The sequence below is a fragment of the Eupeodes corollae genome, chromosome 1, assembly GCF_945859685.1.
Source record: "Eupeodes corollae chromosome 1, idEupCoro1.1, whole genome shotgun sequence".
NCBI lineage: Eukaryota > Metazoa > Arthropoda > Insecta > Diptera > Syrphidae > Eupeodes > Eupeodes corollae.
In genome coordinates, this window is record NC_079147.1 from 272,583,727 (window position 1) to 272,606,688 (window position 22,962).

Here is a 22,962-nt window from a genome sequence, read left to right on the forward strand (position 1 = left end):
ACTGTGGTAGTCAACATAACAATTCTCGATAGTCAATTCTGGTAGTCAATATGACAACCACGGTAGTCAATGTGACAACTGCGGTAGTCAATAAGACAACTGCGGTAGTCAATATGACAACTGCGGTAGTCAATAGGACAACTGCGGTAGTCAATACAACAATTCTCGATAGTCAATTTTGGTAGTCAATATGACAACTGCGGTAGTCAATAGGACGACTGCGGTAGTCAATAGGACAACTGCGGTAGTCAATACGACAATTTTTGTTGAAAACTGAAATCTAATTTGACTACTTGGTAGTCAATATAACAATCGTCGATTGTCAATTTTGGGTAGTCAATATGACAACCTAATTGTCGTATTGACTACCGAAGTTGTTCTATTGACTAACGCAGTTGTCATATTGACTACAAAAAATTGACAATCGAAAATTGTTCTATTGACTATCCAGTAGTCAATTTTTAAAAATAAGGTTGTCATATTGACTATTTTGGTAGTCAATGGGACAATTTGGCCAAATTTCAGGTTGACTATCGACGATTGTTAATATGACAACTTTATTTTTTTCTGTGTAGACAGTGCGTTCAGACGATTCGATATTTTGACCGATAGTGCGTCATTTTTCGTCTGGGCTAATGTCGAATAATTTATTGCTGGTATATAGTGGTTTTTTGTACGAGTACGAGTACGGTGTAGGGTTGAGTACGGTGTACTTAATTTATAAAAACCGCTCTAACGATTTTCAAATACAAATTTTGAAAAATTAATCAAATGGTGTTTAGATTTTTGAAAACAAACGTTTTTTTGCAGGTGCATTTTTAAATCTTAAAATACGTGAAATATTTTCAAACAAACTTTTTGGATACACGATCAACTTCGTTGGACTAAGTCGTTCATTTTATTTTGTATAATTTCCTAAATAAATTTTAGTTTCGAAAAGAAGATATTTCATGCTACTTAAAAATAAGCAAATTTTTGAATAAAACTTCAAAATTAAGCATACAAAATTTGGGGTTGATAATAAAACTCCAAAATTGTTCCCGTTTTCTTAACTTTAAAATGCGTTTGGTGTAAAATTTTGTATTTTTTATACATGTTTAAGAAGAAAAATACTTTTTTTTGTTTTTAAAAAACTGAATTTTGAGTTGAGTTCAAAATTTTAAATCCACTTAAGCTTATGTTTGTTATTTGTTTAGGTTATGTTGATCTTAATTATTCTCGTTTCGTGTTTAAATCATTCAATTATCACCTAATAAAATTTGACAGATATTCTGGAAGTTAAGTACGATATTTTAATGATCTTTTCATGAGTGAATCAGATACTAATCACTTTATAAAAGTTTTTGCATACACCACGATGTTTTTTCATTCTTCGATTCAATCCAAAAACTATAAATACTTCTTTAAAAGTTTTCTCGAAAAAATTACAAAATTCTGAAAAATAAATTCGTCAGAAAAAAATCAAAAAAAACTTCGAATAAAATATAATATACATATGTACATACACATCGCATGTATTTTCAAAGGCTTGAGATTTTCGAGTTCTCCGACAGATTTCGAAAATAAAAACTTGATAAAACAATCTTTAGAGTCATACCTTGAGCCCCTGTAGCACAATGTTATACATTTTCTCAAAGCCGATATGCTTCCAGATGTTTATTCGCGTTAATAGTTTCTTAAAAGGGTACTTTTCAACTCAAAATGTATACAAAAAAATTAATAAATATAAATTTTTTATTCAAAAAAAAGGAATTGATTTTCTTACGTTGTATGATGTTTCCAAATATTATTTAGAACATAAGATGGCTCTTATTTTTAAGAACGTTTTCAACTCGTTTCCTCCCAACCTGCAACCTTTTTTAAAACCCAGCCACATAAAAGACCTATCGATCACCTCAAGCTCTGAGCTTCCAAATCGACACAATGGCAATACCAACCGTGTTTTGAAACGAATACAAAAAATACCTCAACTAAGTCTAAAGTCTCAAAGTCACCTCTCAGTTTCTCAGTCATTTCAGTTCACTCCTCCAAGGCAGTTGTTGTATTGTTTGTAGTCATTATTATCAAAAGTTATTCGCTTATCCGTATCCGTGAAGTGAAGTGTGCCAAATAATAGTAATAATACAATAATAATAATTAATAAATCTATATATACAGCTAGAACAACAATAACAAAACAACATAAATGTGATAAAATTAAAACTCATGTTTTGATAAGATACGAGTTGTTTTTTGATATTTTATGTAATTTTTTTTTAAAACCCAACTGTGATCAATTTAACTATTTTGAGTTGCAGTTTTTCCTAGTCATCATATATAAATACCTATATACCTAACTTTACCTTACCTTACCTGCATAATAATGTCATAGTCGTGATAAGAAAATTTATATCTTTAATTTTCATCATAAACAACAACAATTAAAAGAAGAAACCTAAAGTCTGATGTGTAGTAAAATTCTATTAAATCTATTGTTTACTTACATACCTTGGTTGTGAAGTTAAGTTGTTAATAGTAGTAGCTACATATATATACCTTCAATACTTACGAGTATAATTTGTAACAACTCTGAAGTCTTAAAGAAAAGTCGTACGCGCAGCTCACACATTTTTCCCAGATACTTACCTGTTTATATACATTTCATCGGATATAATAAAATAATAATAATTTTATAAGAGAACGAAAAAATTGGAACTGGAATTGAAGAAAAGGTAATTGTACTTCATATTTTTATTATTATAGGTTTGTTTGATTTTACCAAGAATACATATCATAACCTATAAGAGTGACGATATTTTTCATTATTAGTTCAATATCCGATTTGTTGGTTAAGGTGGATAAGACATAACTTATAAGAAGTGATCAAGGTAGATATCTCAGCTCTTTGAGTGAAACTAAATACACTCAGTCAAGGTATGATAAAAGAGTTGACTTCCATAAGTCGGTCCCAGTCTCCACGCAATCGATTCAGATATATAGGCGGTATATGTTTTAGACTGGGTGGGGAAGGAATGACGATGGCGGTTAATCGGTTGGCACGCGGTTACACTCAATTTAACGACTGAAAACCGCAGAAGAGATTTTTTTGTTTGTTGCTATTTTAATGTGAAAGGTTCCATCAACAATTTTATAATAGTTTATAACTTTTTACAAGAGATAAAACAATGTTTTGTGTAATTTTTTGCTAATATGGGTGTATGGCTATATAGATTTATTTACCGGCATTAGCAGATTATACACTCTGTGCCAACTGATAGGTCTAGTTTTTTATATTTCTATTTTTTTTTGGTTTGATATTCCATATTCACCTTCAATTGTATTAACAAAGCTTATCGACTTAATAAATCTTGGCCAATTAAAGGCTTTTTTCAACCTTTTCGACCCGGAATGTTAACATAAAAAGAACCTGGAATGCGACCCACACTGATAACTTCCCATCCCGTCTGTAGATTTGTCTTGCTTAAAAGTTTGCAGGTTTTCGTGTTGGGCTAAAAAAGTTGTCACTTGAATTATTCTCAAAAATTTTAAAATTAGCAACAATATAATTCATATGAAGAAATAGTTTAGTTTGAAAATCTAGTTTTGTTAAATAGATTTTTAGTCGAAAACAAATGTTAACCATTTAAGTAGCATTTCTTAAATTTGTACAAATTGGATAAATGAAATTAATTTTAGAGATATCAAGAAATGAACAACATTTTTTACAAAATTTGCGCATTATTTTTTGTAGATTTAATTTTTTTTATGAAAAAAACGGACTGTTGGATTTTTATAAAAAAAACTACAGAATATCAAAAACAATATTTTCTGTGAAATAAAAAAGGTCGAAGACAATATTTTCAATTTTTAAAAAGCTATTTGAGTCGAAAGTAAATTTTTACCAAGTGTAAGCATTATTTTTTTGTTAGGTTTTTATTTTTTTGTAAGAAAAACTGTCAATTAGATTTTTTTTGAAAATTTTACTGAATGTTGACAACAATATTTTTTAAAAGATAAATGTAGTTTAAAGCCAATATCTCAAAGTTTTGAAAAGATATTTGAGTCAATTTTTAACAACTTTTATTAATGTTTTTGGTTAGGTTATTATTTTTTTTTGTGAAAATAGTGTCGATTCGTTTTTTCTCAAAATTTGTCTTATAAGTTAAAATAAGTTTTTAGCCATAATATCAAGTTTTTGAAAAGATATTTGAGTCGACAAAACTCGAAAGTACGAACTTACGTACACACGCAGACATATTTTTTTAAAAAATCTGTTATATCGACTCTAGGGACCTTGAAACGTAGAGAAATGTCAACATTTTAAGTTCGACAAATCGGACGCATTACAATAACTTCCTATGATGGGAAGTTAATAAAGGAACGCCGCAACCCTTCAAAAATAACTAAACATTTTTATGTACTGCGGTTTTTGTTCGAATAATCCCAAGTTAGTTGTTAAAACAGTAGTGAAACATACATATGCAACCGAATCAGGTTTAAGGTGAACTTTTGACTTAGCCAGCTTTTGAAGCTGCCATCTTTTGACAAAATACGCATTTCAATTTTTAAAAATCATTTCAATAATTTAGAAAGTGTTGTCATACTTAAGAAAAACTAAAACACTTCTGGGTATCTATATAACATTTTTTTGCAAAAGTGAAACAGGTGGTAAAATTTGGGCTTATTTATTGCTGCTTTAGCTTGTATTACTGACGCTACGATTAACTCTGTGTGTTCGTTCTTTGCCGATCTTTGGAATAAACATCAAACACTTTTAGGCCTTAAAGTTTGTTTAAAGTTTACACAAGGACTCAAGCTTTTCGTTTATTCGGCTGATATCGTTTTCTATTGTAATATTTTACTCTTAACAATTAAATATCTTTTCATCGGTTTCTACTTGAAAGTAGAGATATTTTAAAATCAAAATTCATCCTCTTATTACAAATTTTCAAACCATTTAGTATCAATTTCGATAAATAAAAATTATAAGATGCTAACGACAACATTGTATATTATTTTAAATATACCTACGTATTTGGAGTCAATGGCGGAAATTAAAAAAAAACCTACTCTAAATCATTTTTAAATGCGAAGTCGATTTTAATTCAATGCACGACTGTGTCGCACGAACTTGTTCATGTATTCAAAGAGTATGTTTAAAAGATTTAAAGATGTACCTGCAAGAAAAGTGTATTTTCAAAAATTCAAATAAAATCTGATTTTTCAAAAAAAAAAAATTCAAAATTTTGTATTTGAAATAATTTTAGTATAAAAATATTTTTGGTATGCAGTTATTAAGAACTTCTTAATATGCGTTGCATATTTCAATATCGTAAAAAAATTATGACCTGTTTTCGAGGTATCGACATAAAAATTTTTTTGTTCATCAAATATTATTAAGTCAAGCTATTGAATAAAAATATTATTAAAATCGGTTGATTAATTCTTGAGAGAACTTAAGAACAAAATAACGGTTCTATCTATAGCGGTAAGCTTCTGGAAGGAAGCTATTGAAGGAAGCCAGAAAAGAAAAAATTATTAGAGAAAATTGAATAAAAATCTATAGGTTCGTTTTTGAGAAAATTCTAATTTTCGAATTTTGACTAAGAAATTTATATGGAGACCATTGATATTTTTAGTCTTAAGAAAAGAAAGGAACGCCTATCGCGTATCATCTCCTTTAAATCTTAACTTCCAAGTTTGAACTTAGTCGTGGTTTTGGATGTAGAAACGAGGACAGGCAGACAGACGAACCGAATCGGGGAGCCACTTTTTTCAACGTAATATAATTTTTGATTAAGACCTTGGGTTGGAAATTTCTTACGAATGCAATACTTGCCATATAGTTCCTATGTGTCGAAGTTAAAAATGAATTTTAGAATGTAGGCTGACTTTTTAGTAATTTTATATTTAAAGTTTAATATTCAAAACAGCAAAATGTTTCTTTATCTATTTTAAAGTTTACGTTATACATTTCATGTTGCTTATTTCTTTAAAAAAAGAAAAAAACAAATGTTTCCTGAAGATTTCGATTATTTTGAGCTATCTACAAAGCCAAAAGTATTTATACCTCCAGCTTGTCCATTCGAAGTTTGAAAATCTTGACTTTGACTCAATACCGTTTTAAAAAGACCACGGTTTGATTTTTGATTGAATATGTAAATGCTAGAGAGTCAATAAAAATAGCGGCCTTCCCATTTCACCAGAACTGCAAGTCTTAGTGATTAAATTTTTTTTTTTCGGAAAAAAAAGCCCACCAAGTTAATGTTTTAGTGCGGTTGAATTTCCATTGATATTAGATTCTTTTGAAAAATTTACTTAAAAGTTATTCCTATGGTAATATTATGTTTATGTTTGCTGCAAATTCGTATGTGTAAGAAATTCTGTGATTGCAAGTAAGCTTAGGCCAATAAGTATTTTACAGCGCATATCGAAAGTCTTTGAGAGATAAATAGCTCCACAGATTAATTAGCACTTACCCTTACATAACCTTCGATTTCCTGGCCAAACTCAAAAATCTGTTTGGTTTTGGAAACTCTGCAGTAAAATTACTCGAAAGCTATCTATCGAAAAGACTTCAGAGAGTTGTTAGTAATGAAACATTTTCAACAACTTCTTGTCTTTACAACAAAGTTTTATTTATTTTACGTCATAACAAATTAAAAATAAAATTATAATAAATAAACAATAAATATTAATAAATAAACAAACAAATAAATAAAAGATTAACGTCCTCAATTTCCAATTGGAAATGATTAATTATAATAAACATGGATTTTAAGCAAGATGACTTTCAAAAAATACTTCTTAAAACATTATCTCCTACGTTATGCAAGATCAACGTCTAAGGAGTGACGTTCAGTGTGCAGGTAGCTTTAATATCAAATATTATCTTGAACTGCAAACTCCGTCAAAAAAATATATGGATTGGTGACTTTCAAGAATATATTACATTTTTTATTGCTTCTAAGCAACCTGTTGCAATTGACACATTTGTATGCAAGAAACAAGAATTTTGTTATGACACATGTTCTCATGTATTTTCAAATAATAATTTAGACGACTTTTTAAAGAAGTCATGACACTGTCATGGAGTTGTTAACAAATTTTATAATGATTAAATAATATGATTCATTTATAGATAACTAATAAATGTTGGTTAACTGACAAAATGACCAAACAAAAAACCCCATCAAAATGAACTGATTCACCTGAAGAGGTAAGATCATACATACTGTTGCAATTAAAAGCAGATGTTAGAAGCTTACTTCAGGTGAAGTCTTCGTTTATGATGTGAATTTATTATTAGTATTTTAATTGTGAACTCGGCGTATACGCACTATTTTGCTTATTTCATATTGGGTATTTTTTTGTAAGGGTTAACCCTTAAGCTATTAATAATAATAGGAGACAAAAGTATTGGTAGTTCGTTTTGTTTGTTTTTTTACTTTTTTTTATCGGTTTCTTACATATGTCCGCCAAAGGTAGCTTGAACTTTGGATTATAATGCTTCGAGAGTTGCTGCTTTGCCTTTATAAATTAATGACTTAACATAGTCGTATTAGAAGGAATTGAGAGGTTTCATACCACCCCTCCTAGGAAGCCAGTTGGCCAGACCACTTCTTAAATTCTTAAATCACCTAACTGATTTTGCAAAAAATTGATGCTTATTCGTGATAGATAAACTTGCCAAAGAAACGACAACTGCTTACTCACTCACTTTGAAGGAAATAAACACTGATTATGTCGCCAGCGCGTAAAAACACCAAGGAAATATTCTTTAATAGTTTGGGGCTCATCGTCGCTCCATATTCTGCAATTTTGTTGACGAAGCCATCACGCTGCCTCCTCCGTGTTTGACCGTTTCCAAAAAGTTAAAAAAGTTGTTAGTTGAATTATTCTTAAGCATTTTAAAATAATTACCAACAATATTTTTCACACAAATAAATAGATTAGTTTGAAAATCTAGCTTTGTTAAATAGATTTTTTGTCGAAAACAAATTTTTACCAATTTTAGTAGCATTTGTTAGATTTTTACAAGTTGGATGAATCAAAGTAATTTGAGAGATATCAAGAACCGAACATTAATTTTTACCAAATTTAAGTACTATTTCTTTTAGATTTAATTTTTGTATGAAAAACAGACTGTTGGATTTTAATTTAAAAAAAAAAACTATTGAATATCAAAAACAAAATTTTCTGTGAAATAAAAAAAGTTTGAAGACAATATTTTTAATATTTGAAATAATTTGAGACGAAAGTAAATTTTTACCAAGTTTTAATATTGTTTTTTTTTTTGTTAGGTTTTTATTTTTTGTAAAAAAAACTTTCAATTAGATTTTTCTCAAAACTTTTTGAATGTTGGAAACAATATTTCTTATAAAATGAAATAAGTTTAAAGTCATAATCTTAAGTTTTTGAAAAGATAATGGAGTCAAAATTTGATTTTTACCAACTTTGAGTATTGTTTTTTTTAGGTTTATGTTTTTATAAAAAAAAATTTCAATCCGATTTTTCTCAAAATTTTACCAAATGTTTAGAACGTTATTTTTCGTTGTACAAAATTGTTTTGAAGGTAAAATCATTTTTTGTTCGTACAATTTTCATGGTGATAAATATTTTTCTTTCATTTTTTTTTTGTTTAGGAATTGTTTCCAAAAATATAGTTGTTTGGTATCGAGTTACAATATAAAATGTTTTATTATTAGTTCGTAAAATATTTAGAGCTAACCAAAATGCTCAACTTTTTTTAAATTGCTATGGTAAAAAACCACCCACACAATTTTTTGAGAGTCCTTTCTGTATTAATCTCTGTATAGCAAAATTTATTTGAAGTCGATATCTCTACTGGTTCTTGAAATAAACGTCACTAACGTACGTACACACGCACGCATAGAAATCTCAAAATATTTTAATTTCACTTTAGGGACCTTAAAACGTCGAGAAATATCAAAATTTTCAAATTTGACAAATCGGACCGATTACAATAACTTTCTATGGGAAGATAATATACACACATATGTATGTCTAAAAAAGTTAATACTTCAAGTTATTACCATAAATAAATATAACCAGTTAAAAGGTAACTACTTCGAAACATCTTATTGAGTAATGAATATTTTATGGAATTCTGTTCACTCACACAAATAATCATATTGAATTGCATTTCAAACTTCATACCTTTATACTTCATAAACTTCTTACCTTAACTGACTTTATAAAAAAAAATACTATTCTATCAATAAGTAGAATTTATAATAATTCGAAATCAAAATGCAAGCACTCATATCATTTTAGTCAATTGACGCACTTGCATTGTTAAAGATTGATTTAATCAACAACAAAATAAAGAAAAATCAAATAAAAAGAAACCGGTTGATTCATTTTCATTTTGTCATCGGTTTCCTCTTACGATTTCCATAAATAGAACTGCCTATTAAACTGTGACCAATAATTTCTTTTATTTCCAATACCTATCTCAATACATTTTCGCTGGAGTTGTATAATTGTATATTTCCTGTAGTCAAGGCGTTAAAGTTGCTACTTCCACAACACCGAATGAAAAAAAAAATGTTGAAATTAAAAGGAAGAAACATTTAAACAAATTATAGTTAAGATCTTATGATTATGGTAGCTACCAATTTCTGTGCTATTTGGAAATTTATTAGCTATTTTAAAATTTTAGTGTTTTGCTTACTATAAATATACTCAAGACGTGTATGTAATTTCGCTTTCACTCGGAAATTAGTCGAATTCGAATAAATTGAATTTTGAGATCAGATCGATTCAAAAGTTTATGGAATCATCGAAAGTTAATTTAGTTTTGAATACTATGAAAATTGTTGGTTTTTAAATTATGTTAATTCAATTTCATTTTTGTGTTGTTCAATTTAATCTAGTTGCAAAGGAATACAGTGGTAGCCAAAATAATAAGAATGAATTAATAAATTTTCTTCACTCTATAAATTCAATTTTTTTTGATTGTACAACTATTTTTGGGTCTGCTGTCAATATTTTCCAGAGTCACTAACAAATTTTTAAAGGTACTTATCAAAACACGGTTATTTTTATCCACGAAACTAATTTAAACCGGAAAAAAAACCACGAGTGCACCACTGTAAGTTTGCAATATTTCTTTGAACTTATTGTTTTTTCTTCTTTTTTAATATCCAATTAACTAAAGTCAAAATTTTTAGTTTTGAAATTAAAAAAATTGGGATGCACAAAACATTGCTGATGAAGAACAACGCCGTTTCATTTTGCAACCAAGAGATGAAAGAAACACACGATTTTATTGTAAATGCATTTCATCGTTCTCCGTGTGTTGTGGCTTGTATTAAAATACTGACATAAAACACAAGAAATCAGTCGTAACAACAGGAAGTCCAAAGAAAACTACCCTCGACAGGAGCATAGTTAGACAAGCTCTCAAGGATCCATTTGCAACATCCATTTTGATAAAAACAAATTTGTCGTAGGATTTTAGCTCCCGATTTGCCAAAGTAATAGTTGGGAAAGTTCCATTGCTCAGTAAAAGAAACATAAAGCAGATCATTGAATTCGCAAACTTCAACCAAGCATCAGGGAGTCCGAGAAACTGGACAAATATTTTTTACAGCGACGAAACCAAAATAATGTTTGGATCTGATAGCCAGATTTATGATAGAAGAAAACAAAATGAAGACCTAGTCTAAGAAAAACCATACAGATTGTTAAGGATTTTGCACTTATAATCGAGTAGGATCTTTCTTTTGGATCAAACATATCTGCTATTAGTGTGGATTTTGCAGCAGGACATTGACCCCAAACATACTGCCAAAGTTGTGGCAAGGTGGTTTCAACAAAAGAAGGTGTCAGTTTTCAATTGCCTTCACAATCGCCAGATCACCAGTTTCGCGCTTCAAGTTGGGTGAGGTCTCTTTCTACTTGTGCGCACCACCTGATCCACGGTCTCCCTATACATACTTCGCTGTCCTGTGGGTGTGGATTCGAAGACTCCGGGCCGGAGCAATAGTTTCCATGCATTCTACATGACCCAACCATCTTAGTCGTTTTCTTCACAAGAAGAACTTTTCTCTCGAAACGACCCAAGGTGTTTTCATCCGCTTTTGTCATAGTCCATGCTTCTTTACCGTATAGCAGGACAGGGATGATAAGGGTCCTATATAGGGACACTTTGGTCCCTCGAGAGAGGACTTTACCGCTCAATTGTTTTCCTAGTCCAAAGAAATAGCGGTTGGTAAGAGCTATTCTGCGTTTGATCTCAGCGCTGGTGTTGTTTTCTGCGTTTACATCAGAGCCTATGTAGACGAAATCCATAACTACCTCAAAGTTACGTCTGTCGATGGTGATGTTTTGACCAAGACGTCGGTGTTGTATGTCCTTTCTTGACGACAGCATATAATTTGTTTTGCCATCATTAACCGACAAACCCATTTTTGCCGCCTCTGCCTCAATACTCACAAAAGCCCCATTGATACAATACTAAGGTTTCATTCATCGGGCTTTCTTCCGACCTAAATTTACAAATGAGTTGGTGCATGCTCCTAACCAAATTATCATCAGCGGTTTAAAGAGCTTGCCATCCGCTCCAGACTTCAATATTTACTTCCTTAAAATCGGGATTACGAGATTGTTAGCTGTCGTCGTCTATGTTGAGTGGATCATCCTGCCTGACAACGGATTTCGGTTTGTTGTCGCCGTTATACAGTCTGCAGAAGTGGTCCTTCCATACTCTCAGCATTGACAAATAATTAAATTTTCTATTGTGGTCATATTTCTTGTCATTGGAATTAAAGTTTTGCTCCCGAGTCTAATTTCCTCACATTAAAAACGGTGGATTTGAACTTGTCTAAACAGTGACTGTTCTTAAAGTCAAAAAAAAAGAACAAAGCAATCAAACTATGTAGAATCAGAACCAGTAATTTATGGAACCAGCGATGAGCGGAATTTTAAACAGTAACTATTTTTTATTTTAACTTGAGTAACATTTATTGGTAAAATTATAAAGTTCTTTTAAATTAGCAAAATGATATTTTTTAGCTCTATATATTATTCAAATTTTGCGCCAATAATTTTAATTTAATTATTAATTTATTAGAAAATAAACATTTCATATCAACCGGTCTGATCATTTGTCAAAACGATTTTAAATTATTAAAAATATTTACGTTTTGAAGGTATTTCTTGTTATCAAAATGTTAAGGAATTTGTAGTAGTTATAGCCTAAACTTCAAAGTTGATGCCTTTGTTACTTTTTAAAACGATGAGTAAAATAAATACTCAAAACACTTTATAAATAAACTAAAGATACTTAGGTTTGCAAGAACTTGTAATGAAACATGATAAATTGTTCCAATAAAGTTCCCAATATATGAATTCCCATATAAATATTAATAAACGCAAAAACACACAATCTTTTTAATCATAATAACGATAACGAATGGATACAAAATTGGCAGCCGGTCAGAGGCGCCTGAGGTGAAATGTAAATCCCAAGAAATGTTATTCCCAGACACCAAAACTGATAAAAACAAAAATGTACATGTATGTAGTTAGATAAAAGTTTGTCATAAGCTAAATATGTACAGTTTGATATTTTGTTTTATCTCTCAATTAATATTTATTACTTTTTCCTTAAAATATGCATTAGATAAAGATTTGTAGTAAAAAGACAAGTTTAAACTCAGTTTAGTTCAATACTTTGTCTCCAAAAAATTGTCATAGTAAAAAAGGCATTTTATCTTAAAAACTGTATCCAGAAAGATTTAATAACAGTTCTTAAATTCTAGGGTCTATTTACTATAAAACCACATTCTTTTTATTTATATAGCATTACAAATTTTAATTAATAATTAAGAAGAATCCTTAAACATATAATAATTGTTGGCAAGTTTTGAAATTAAATGTATATGTATCAACATTTTAGAAGCGTATTAAATTGTAATTCAAATTAAATCGAATTCAAGAGGTTATCAAAAACTTTGTATTCATTGTTTAAATATATCAACTTTTTGCTTTTTAACATTCTTCTAATCCGAAAATCACAAATATATTTGACGTAGGAGTTTCGTATTTTTTTTTTGAGTTTATTGACAAATATATTTTTTCTCTCTTTTTTTAGTTTTAAGTTAAATAAATCAAAAAATTATATGTTTTTTATTTTTAATGGGTTTTGGCAAGTTTTCATTCTTATTTTTATTTTTGTGTTGAAAACATTCTTCATTTGCATCTAATTTTTGCACTAATATTTGTTGAATGCGAGACAGTTTTTATACGAAAACAAAAGAAAGACGGTTTCTCAATTTTAAAAATATTATAATACAATAATAAATATGTACATACATACATAAATATGTATGTAGGTAGAAGTATAATAAATTGACAGTGGGTCAGATAAAAATCAAAATTGTGTTTTAAGCTTATTCAGTATGCACTAAAATGATTTTTAGCTTTGGACACTAATAATAATAATACAAAATAATACAGCGGTCAAAATTTCTAAATTTAAGATCGACATTCAAAAATCGCTCAATGGGCGATACAAAATTATGGGAGCTTTTGGAATGTTTCGAGTCTTTGTTGTAAAAAATAATAACTTGTGAATTATAAATTTCATAAATGTGATTTTTTCTTAAAGGGGTTTCAATAGATTTGTTCCGACAAAATAACTACAGTACCGTGAGTATAGTTTGATGATTTCAAATAAAAATTTGTATCTTAAGAGATTTTACATTATTTGTTTATTATATATATAAAATGTTGCTGACGGAATCAAAAATTTTGTCACATGACCTTACATATTATTTAGATTTAGATTTGACAATCGGTAGTAGGTTCTTAACTTAACTTTAATTTTTTAAATAGTTTGTTTATGTTTTAATTTAAAATTCTTTGAAAGTGTCAATGACTTACATATTCATTGTATGTACATATATATATATTTATAACAGAAAAATAAACGCCCAGAAGTCAGAGATAAATCTGGTCCGGACTCCTTTGACTAGGGCCACGAGGTATATGTGCAAGAATTGGCGGTAGATCGTCATCGTTGATACTCACGGGCAACGATTAACGAACAAAAATGGAGTGGAGTACCTCGGTATATGGTTAGATCAGTGTTTATATTTCCGTAGTAGTGTCCGAACAGAACCAATTAATAGCGTGAAGCAGAAGATATAATATGTACTTTCAAGAAATATGTTAAAATTGGAATTAATTTTGAATATAAGTTTAATATTTCTTTAAATATGCATACAAAGCATTATAGGTTCAGAACACTTAACTTAAAATCATAGTGAAATTGTTTTACATGACAGCGCCTTAAGTCCATATATAAAACCAATAAAGTAGATATCAAAAGTCTGGTAGCGAAGTTTTGACACTTATGTAATTAGATAAAACCTTACTGAGAGCCGTTTTTCAAAAATATACAACCCTAAAGACAGCCTTATTGCTCAGTTGCGTTACACAAACCAAACCATTATTTTTTAATAAAATTGAAAGCGTTGTTCAAAAGTAAGTCTATTTGTTAAGAAAAAAGAGGCTGGGATGTGAACCACACTAAAAACTTTCCAACCTGCCTGTCGATTTGTCTTGTTTGAAAGTTTGTAGGTTCTCGTGTTGGGTTAAGAAAGTTGGTAGTTGAATTATTCTTAAACATTTTTAAATTACCAACAATATTTTTCATATAAAAATAGTTAAGTTTCTAAATCTAGTTTTGTTAAATAGATTTTTAGTCGAAAACAAATTTTGATCAATTTCAGTAGCATTTCTTATAATTTTACAAATTGGATGAATGAAATTAATTTGAGCGATATCAAGAACCGATCATCAATTTTTACCAAATTTGCGTACTATTTCTTGAAGATTTTATTGTTTTATGACAAATCAAATGACTGTTGGATTTTTATAAAAAAAATTGAATATGGAAAACAATATTTTCTATGAAATGAAAAAAGTTTGAAGACAATATTTTTAATTCTTGAAAAGCTATTTGATTCGAAAGTAAATTTTTACTGTCAATTAGATTTTTCTCAAAATTTTACTGAACGTTGGCAACAATATTTTTAAAAGAAAAAAAGTAGTTTAATCCAATATCTCAAAGTTTCGAACTGCAGATATTTGAGCCGAAAATCAATTTTTACCAGTTTTTATTTTTTTTTTGTTCAGGATTCTATTTTTTGTAAAAAAAAACTGTCAATGTTGAAACCAATATTTCTTATAAGTTAAAATCAGCTGGAAGCTATAATCTTAAAGTTTTGAAAAGATATTTGAGTCGAAATCAATTTTTACCAACTTTTGTTAAATTTCCATTTAAGTTTTTATTTTTTGTAAAAAAACTGTCAATTTTATTTTTCTCAAAATGTTACCAGATGTTAAAAATGTTATTTTTCGTTGCACAAAATTGCTTTGGACATAAAATTGTATTTGTACAATTATCGAAGTGGAAAATTGTTGTTTTAGATTTTTTGATTTATTAATAAAACCGTTAGTTGGATTTTTTTTCGCCAATATTTAAAATTTAATTCAAGGCTCTAGCGTTTTTGGTTCGTAAGATATTTAGGGTTAACCAAAATGTTTCCCTTTTTTTAAACTGCTATGGTAAAAAAAACCACCCACGCAATTTTCTTGAGAGCCCTTTTTGCATATTTCTGCCTTATTATCTGTATAACAAAATTTATTTGAAGGTTCTTTAGCTATGGACAACGAAAAAAACGTCGCGAACGTACGGAAGTACGAACGTACGGAAGTACGAACGTACAAACGTACGAACGTACGTACGCACGCACGCACATACGTTTTTCTAAAAATCTTTTATTTCGGCTCTAGGGACCTTGAAACGCCGAGAAATGTCAAAATTTTCAATTCGCCAAATCGGACCCATTACAATAACTTCCTATTGGAAGTTAATAACACACCGAATAGAGTATAAATCAAGTGACAGCTGTCAAAAAACCCACTCCAAAAAAAGATTAAAAACTAAACGTCGAAAAAACACATTTTCTAAAGAATTTTGAGAGAAAATTTAATTACTCTATATTGCTTTCTCTTAAATGACTTTTTCTGCAGAATAACAAACCCAAGTTAGTATACTGAAAAGTTAACAAATTAACCAAGCTTTGGTTTAAAGGAATACATGTGATGTTTTGGTGCGGCATTCACCATAACTGGACCTGAATCTCATGGATTGATTAGCTATTTAAAATATTAAATGTTTAAAGAAACGTCAATACCGAATTGAAGAACAGTTTTAAAGTTGCTTTGAGTCAAAATTTATATGAAAAAGGCATTTTATTAAGAAAGCAAGGCTCAATAACCTCGCACAATAATTTTTTTTAAGATATACATACATTAATGGATAGAGGAAACAAATTAACGGTTTACAATGAAGTGCAATTCCACTTTAATTTCCTTGTGACTAAAACATTGTACAAAAAAATGATTTTAAATATTTTTCCAAATACCATTTAATTTTATTCAAATATTTCAAAAACAACCACTTGAAACGATTTTAGAAAAAATCATATAAAAACTCTATCTGTTCGTGTTTGAAACAAAACTTAGCAAAACATAAGCCCCGGTAAGCAAACAACAACTGTTTCCGTTTTTTTAAAGAAATTGTTTAAATATTTACATTATGAATCATAAATTTATTCAAAATTCCATTAAAGTTTAACAATAAATATTTATTCAACATAAAGTAAATAAATATTATAATTATTATTATCTCAACCTACAAATGTTTTACTAAGCTTTAACGATAAAAGAATTTCAAGTTTTAAATTACAACAAAGTAGTTAAAAAAATATACAATAAACAAAAAGAATGTACCTACATTACAATATAGATAGACAGAAAAACCAAAATATAGTTTATTATTCCCTTAAACTCTAAATTCAATGAAATCACATAACACCTTTTTGTTAGTCTTAAAATTAAGTATATAAACAAGCAATAAATTTAAGTTGAAAGTTTGTTTATTTTCTTTTCAAAAATGCACATTTACATATTTGGAAAACGCATCGAAATGAAGGCACTTTTCCAGCTCCAGGTCAATGTGCACAATGAAAAATAAGTAAAACAATATCATTGTGTTTATTAAACTAATAAGTTACTATCAAATCGAAATAGTTAAACAAATGTACCTGAAGCACAATGCACAATTCACTTGAATGCAACAAATGGAACGTTTATCTAGTCTAGGTAAAGTGAGGTGTTTGCATTTCGAATACAGTAATATGGTTGGAATTTTCGTTTTTGAATTAGTTTATGTTTTTTTGTATTTTGTTTAAATAAATAACATAGGTAAATACAGGTATTAGATATGACGTAAGAATTGTATCGATAAATAAATCGAGATTAGATATTAAATTTATGTATTTGTTTTTCTGTATATTAACTGAAATATGGTGGTTATTTTTATAACTTATATTATGTATTCATTTAGTTAGGTATTCAATATTTCCAGAGTGACATCGCGGGCGTAACAGGTGAATACAATTATTTATTCGGTTAAGTCTATATTTGCAGTGTGAGATACTTTGTTTTAGGAAAAATAGATTGAAATATTTGTTCTTGAGTTTTCCGTGAGTTTGTTTTGAATATTTTGAAGAATTTCTTTGTTGAATTTATCATTGTTTAATAAGCAAATAGACCACATATACAAAATACAGTGATCTTGATCTTTTTTATTAGTTATTATAATCTTTATTCTCTCCGCTCTATAATGGAGCTTGCTTCCGTCAACAACAACGAACGCAGTTTATCGTCCCACTTAGTAAGAAGTAAGAAGAAGTGTCCCCAAAATAATTTAAAAGAATTCAAGGCAGTTTTTCAAGCAGAAAATGATGTCTTGAGTGACATATTTTTTGTGTGTTTATCTTCTATTGTGTCTCTCATTTGTATATTTGACAGTTTTGTTTGTGTTTTTCTTCTTTAAGTGAAATAAATTCTCCAATAATGAAATAGATTACACCATTTATTTATAATGATAGTAGACCTATTCTATCATAGACGATAGATCTTGTGCCCCATGGATAGGTGTCGAGAGTAGAGATATACTCAGTTAGAATCAAGTGACATTGATGGGAATGTTCAAATTGCCAGACAGTGTAGATAATTTGCAAAAATTGAATGTACTTGAGATACTGTCAAGAAGTTGTTTGAGATTGGGACTTACCAACCGGCAGCCTTAGAAATTCGATCATCAAGGAAACTAGAAGCCTGTTTGGCGTCTATTGCGCAGCGTAATTAATTTGCTTGACGATGATCTTGATCTTTGGACTGGTAAATGTCGAGAAACTTTAATGACGGTAACTTGGTGAGGATGGAGAGACTTTGTAACAATCATAATAAAACTTTTGGTTCCTAAATGCTTCCGAAGAAGGCTTTATCACTGAAGATGATTTTTTATTGAAAGTCTAGATCATTTTGATGCAATTCAAGGACCCAATACGACACAATTGAATTGAGTTGTTGTGTTGAGTGAACTTTCAAAGCTCTTAGATTTTACTTACTTATGCTAGGCCTCAACCAACATGCGTCTCCAACCAGCTTGGTCCCTAGATAGACGTCTAGTTTGTTGAGGTTCTCTTCCTCTTGCGTGCGCCACCTGAGTCGCGGTCTTCTTCTTCTGCGCTCTTCCTCGGGATTTTATTTAAAGACCTTCCGGGCTGGAGTGTTGATGTCGTTGGCTTTTATTCGCTTAACCTGGTCAGTGTTGCTGTACAGCCCGAATAGTTCGTCGTTTTATCTTCTCCTCCACTTTCCTACTATGCAGACGAGACCAAAAATAACCCGATGCATTTTAATTCCCAAGCATCCTGAGTTGCTCTCACCTATCTTTGACATGGTCAAAGCCTCATCACTATTAATGAGAATCGGGATGATGAGTGTTTTATTGATAGTGATTTTAGATGCTCGAAAGAAGCTTATTCTTCGTTTGGTTTAAGCGCTGGTGTCGAATTTGTCTGAATTTATGTTAGTGGCTAGGTATACAAAGTCCTTTTCTGATAAGACCATGTACTTTGCCTTGCCCTCATTGACCACTAAACCCATCTTGTCTGCTTCCGTAGCAATGTTTAAAAATGCACCACTAATTTGATGTACCTTTGAAAGATTGTGCCTCTTGTGTGGACGGTTAAGTTTTGCACAATTCTTTCCAGAAGGATGTTAAGTCGCATGACAGGGCATCAACTTTGTTTAAGGCTTTTTTTGACATCGAAAGGTGCTGCTAAGTTGTTTTCAGCATTTATTGAGCAACGCGAATTGATCATCCTAGAAAAATGGACAAGTTTGAGATAGATGCGAAACCTGTACATTGCGCTGTAAAGCTCTTCCCTATGTATGCTGATCGATTTGAAATTCCTGGGTTTTTCTAACATCTGCCGTAGAAGGTGCTTCACGACAAGCTTTAATTTTCCGAACTGTAGCTGCAAAACTTTTACCCTTTTTGTTGTGAATTTTTACAATTTTAATGCTTAGTTAAAGCTTTAGTTATTCCATTTTTAGTTTAGTAGATTTTATTTGTCAGATGTCTTAAGGTGACAGCTTCAAAAGTCATAGTTGGCCAAAAACCGGCTTAATCAAAAACATTTTACTCAAACGAATCTTACATAGTGCAGGAAGTTCATCTAAATTAAATGAATCCAAAGTTTTGATCTTTTTGGGGTCACGACCCGCAAACCGTGTCACGTCGCTCTCTTTTTCGCTTCTTCAAAGGTCGGACTGAAACAATACCTTTATCCAATGATACTCATACACATTTTGAGTTGATGGAATAAAAGCTTGGTATCTAGAAGGGGTTAGGATATCTGACATGATGACAACATATTGGTATAGTGCCTGCATTCTCTTATGGCATTAACTTACACCTGGAAGAGGATCTTATTGAGATCTTATTGACGTATAGACTGTTGAAATGTCGGACGGAGCAGTAAAAACCTTTTAGGTTACATTTTGCTCTCAGAGAAGTTAAATTTCGATTGATCATTTCGTCATTAGGAGCATGAAATTAATTAAGAAATATATAGATAAAGACTTTCGGATGTATTCCTAACCAAGATTCCCTTGAATAAGCAAGCTTCTCATCAAGTTTAATTTTAGTGCAAATTATTTACTTATCTTATATTTTTCTTCCTTACAGACTTGGGACTATAAACTAAAAAAAAAACATGGCACACTTCCACCGAATTGCAAATAAATGTTCACCCAAAGGCGTCTTGGTCATAACCCTCACACTCATCATAGGATTAATTTCAGCCCAAAACATCACCGAACAAAATTCCACACTAGCCATCACAACGACATCAACAACAACAACAACAACAAATCCTCCACCATCATCGTCATCCTCAACATCCACATCATCAGCTCCACCCAAGACACTTGCCTTAGATATAAGTACAGTCCTGCCAAGTACAAACAATGAGACAGCAGCTCCTGTAGAGAGTAATAGCACCTTCCTGCAACCAAGATTATTGCAAGACATTCTGACTTCAAGTGAAAAACCTCCAGATAATAATGCATCAACGCAACAGCCACCCTCGAAGGACATCCACAGTACCAGAAACATTCCCCCGGATTGCTCACATCGTAGTAAAAATCGCAAGCAACCTAAGAACTCTCCAACTTCCAGATTACGTAAATGTTGCCCGAACGGGGAGACTCTGGTTTCCGAGGAGAATGGTATTGAAACTGTGGAAATTTGCAAGGCTCAAGTGGGAGAATTCGCTCCAGAAGTCCTTTCGGTGGAACTCTATGAGAATTGCATTGAAGATCTGGAGATCCCGGTGAAGCTTGACATCGAAGTGGGAAATCCCTGTATAGAGTAAGGTTAATTTACGATTTTCTCCTTTAAACATTTGACTAATGTGCTTAGTTTTGTTTCAGTGGTTCCATGTATTCGGCAAGTTCCAATGATCGACTCATGGTCATTCAGGATGGATCCCTATTGATCATGGATAATTTCTTGAATGAATCCTACACCGTCGAGTCGAATTACTGTCTCGACACAAACATTGAGACTGGAGAACTCTATGCGATCGTTTGTGTCTCAGCAACTGATGAACACCTGAGTCGAGGTCAGACGATCCTCTACACGTGTTTCATGATTGTTTCCATACCGTGCCTTTGCTTAGTGAGCTTCCTACACTTTGCCATCAAGGAGCTGCGTTCGGTGCACGGTCTTTCACTGGGTGTGATGTCCTCATGCATGGCCATTGGATTTACCCTGCATACATTTGCCCAATTCTCTGACGCTGGGAAGTCATGGATAGGCTTTGCTGTGCAGTTCTTTATGTTGGCGTACTTCTTCTGGCTCTTCTGTCTCTGTTGCAATGTGGTGGTGCATGTTTGGTAAGATCTCTAAACTTCCACATGATATAGTTTGTAGAGATTTGTATCTTTTTCTAGTTACTATCTGCCTAACAAATCCATCATAAATCGAAGAATTCGTTATTGTCACTTCAATACCTATTGTCTGATAGCCTTCTCGTTTCCATTTGCCTTGGTTCTTTGGACTAATTACAAGGGCTTACCTGGAATGCCATCCTACTTTTACCAGGGCTTCACTGAATGTAAGTTTTTTGCCTCCACCAATGTATTCGAATATAATTTTGACGTGATTTTTTTAACTTTTAGCGGTTCGTGAATCTCAACGTTATTTCATTCCTCCAGTGACAGGAGTCTTGATTTTGAGCTTCTTCCTGCTGGTTATTTCCTTCTTCGGATATAAATATTTGGATAAAATCAACTTTCGGTATGCAACGTATCAACAAGTCTATTCACAGACAACACTGCCAATTCATATCTACGACCAAGAAAGCTATCAGGAGATAAGAAAAGAGTAAGTTTTGAATTAATCGAAAGTAAAATTAATCACTAATTTCAATTCTTCAAATTTTTGTTTGTTTTTCGTTTCAGTACAAAGTGCATATGTTGCCTTTACATTGTCACAATCATAACGTGGATTCTCGAAGTTGTAACATTCTATTCACCGGGACAGGATAATTATACCGCATTTATGGAAATCATAAATGCCCTACAGGGTGCTTTTATTTTAATGATTTTCATTGTTGTCCGTCGTCGGAGAAATGCAATTGTCCGTTGGTGGCATGGGCGTGGCCCGCATGGTTTGACAGCAGTTCCAATGAAAGACTTAATTCCAGCAGAAAATAGACCACCACCAATTAGTAGTAGTTAGCTTTTGTATGTTTTATAATTTAAACAAAAATCTATCAAAAGATTGAGATAAGTAAAAACTATTGTAACTGTAAAGGAAGTGTGCCTGCCTTAGATACCTAATGGTTGTTATTGTTGTTGAAAACTTTATAAGAATCCAATTTTTATCTAGTTAAAAATGTACTATAATGTTATAAAAAATGAATTAATTTATGTCGAAATAAAACAAAATGAAAACTTTAGTTATTTTATAGTATTAAAATAAAATTTAAAGAAATATACATATTTTATACGAGTTAAAAACGAAAAAAGGATTGAAGTGTTTTTGTTTTATGTTGTATGTTTTGAAACAATGGTAAAATAAATGCCTAAAACGCTGAATAAATACGAAAACATAAAATTTTGTGTTTCTGAAATCGGTTCCTTGAATCTTAATATTTCACGAACCAAAAGCGTGACGTGTTACCAAACTTACATACATAGTTTTGAAATTAAAGGGTTTCTTGATATTGGAAAAAAAACTGAAACAAAAATAATTGTAACCTCAAATATTTAACGAACAAAAATGATTTTATCTCCACAATAGTTGTATGCAACAATAGCGTTTTTGACAAAAAAATATTTCAATATTGTTTAAAATTTTAAGAAAAATTGAATTGACATTTTTTTTAGAGAATAAGAATATATATTTCAAAAGCATTTGATAGGGTTTAGAATCAAGCTCTCTTATCGAAAATGCCACCTTTTATGGAATGATCACATACGCGATGTCGCCAAAAATGCTACAAGAAGTTTTTCTCC

General features: G+C 30.8%; 1 protein-coding gene across 2 annotated transcripts; it reads left to right on the top strand.

The window, feature by feature from the left end:
* Positions 1 to 2,007: 2,007 nt before the first annotated feature.
* On the top strand, positions 2,008 to 22,475 carry LOC129940279 (probable G-protein coupled receptor Mth-like 14). Of its 2 annotated transcripts, none has more exons than XM_056048566.1 (6): positions 2,008 to 2,711; positions 20,126 to 20,809; positions 20,872 to 21,336; positions 21,394 to 21,557; positions 21,622 to 21,826; positions 21,904 to 22,475. In XM_056048566.1, exons 2-6 carry the CDS (start codon positions 20,154 to 20,156, stop codon positions 22,181 to 22,183), a joined length of 1,770 nt encoding a protein of 589 aa, XP_055904541.1. In that variant the 5' UTR covers positions 2,008 to 2,711; positions 20,126 to 20,153; the 3' UTR covers positions 22,184 to 22,475. The 2 variants fall into 2 exon arrangements, with proteins under 2 accessions (XP_055904541.1, XP_055904542.1); XM_056048567.1 differs by lacking the exon at positions 2,008 to 2,711 and adding an exon at positions 17,422 to 17,471.
* The last annotated feature ends 487 nt before the right edge of the window (positions 22,476 to 22,962 follow it).

Coding starts and splice junctions, on each gene's coding strand:
- LOC129940279 (XM_056048566.1), top strand. CDS start 20,154: ATGGCACACTTCCACCGAATTGCAAATAAATGTTCACCCAAAGGCGTC. Junction 20,810..20,871: donor GTGGGAAATCCCTGTATAGA/GTAAGGTTAATT, acceptor GTTTTGTTTCAG/TGGTTCCATGTATTCGGCAA. Junction 21,558..21,621: donor TTACCAGGGCTTCACTGAAT/GTAAGTTTTTTG, acceptor TTTAACTTTTAG/CGGTTCGTGAATCTCAACGT.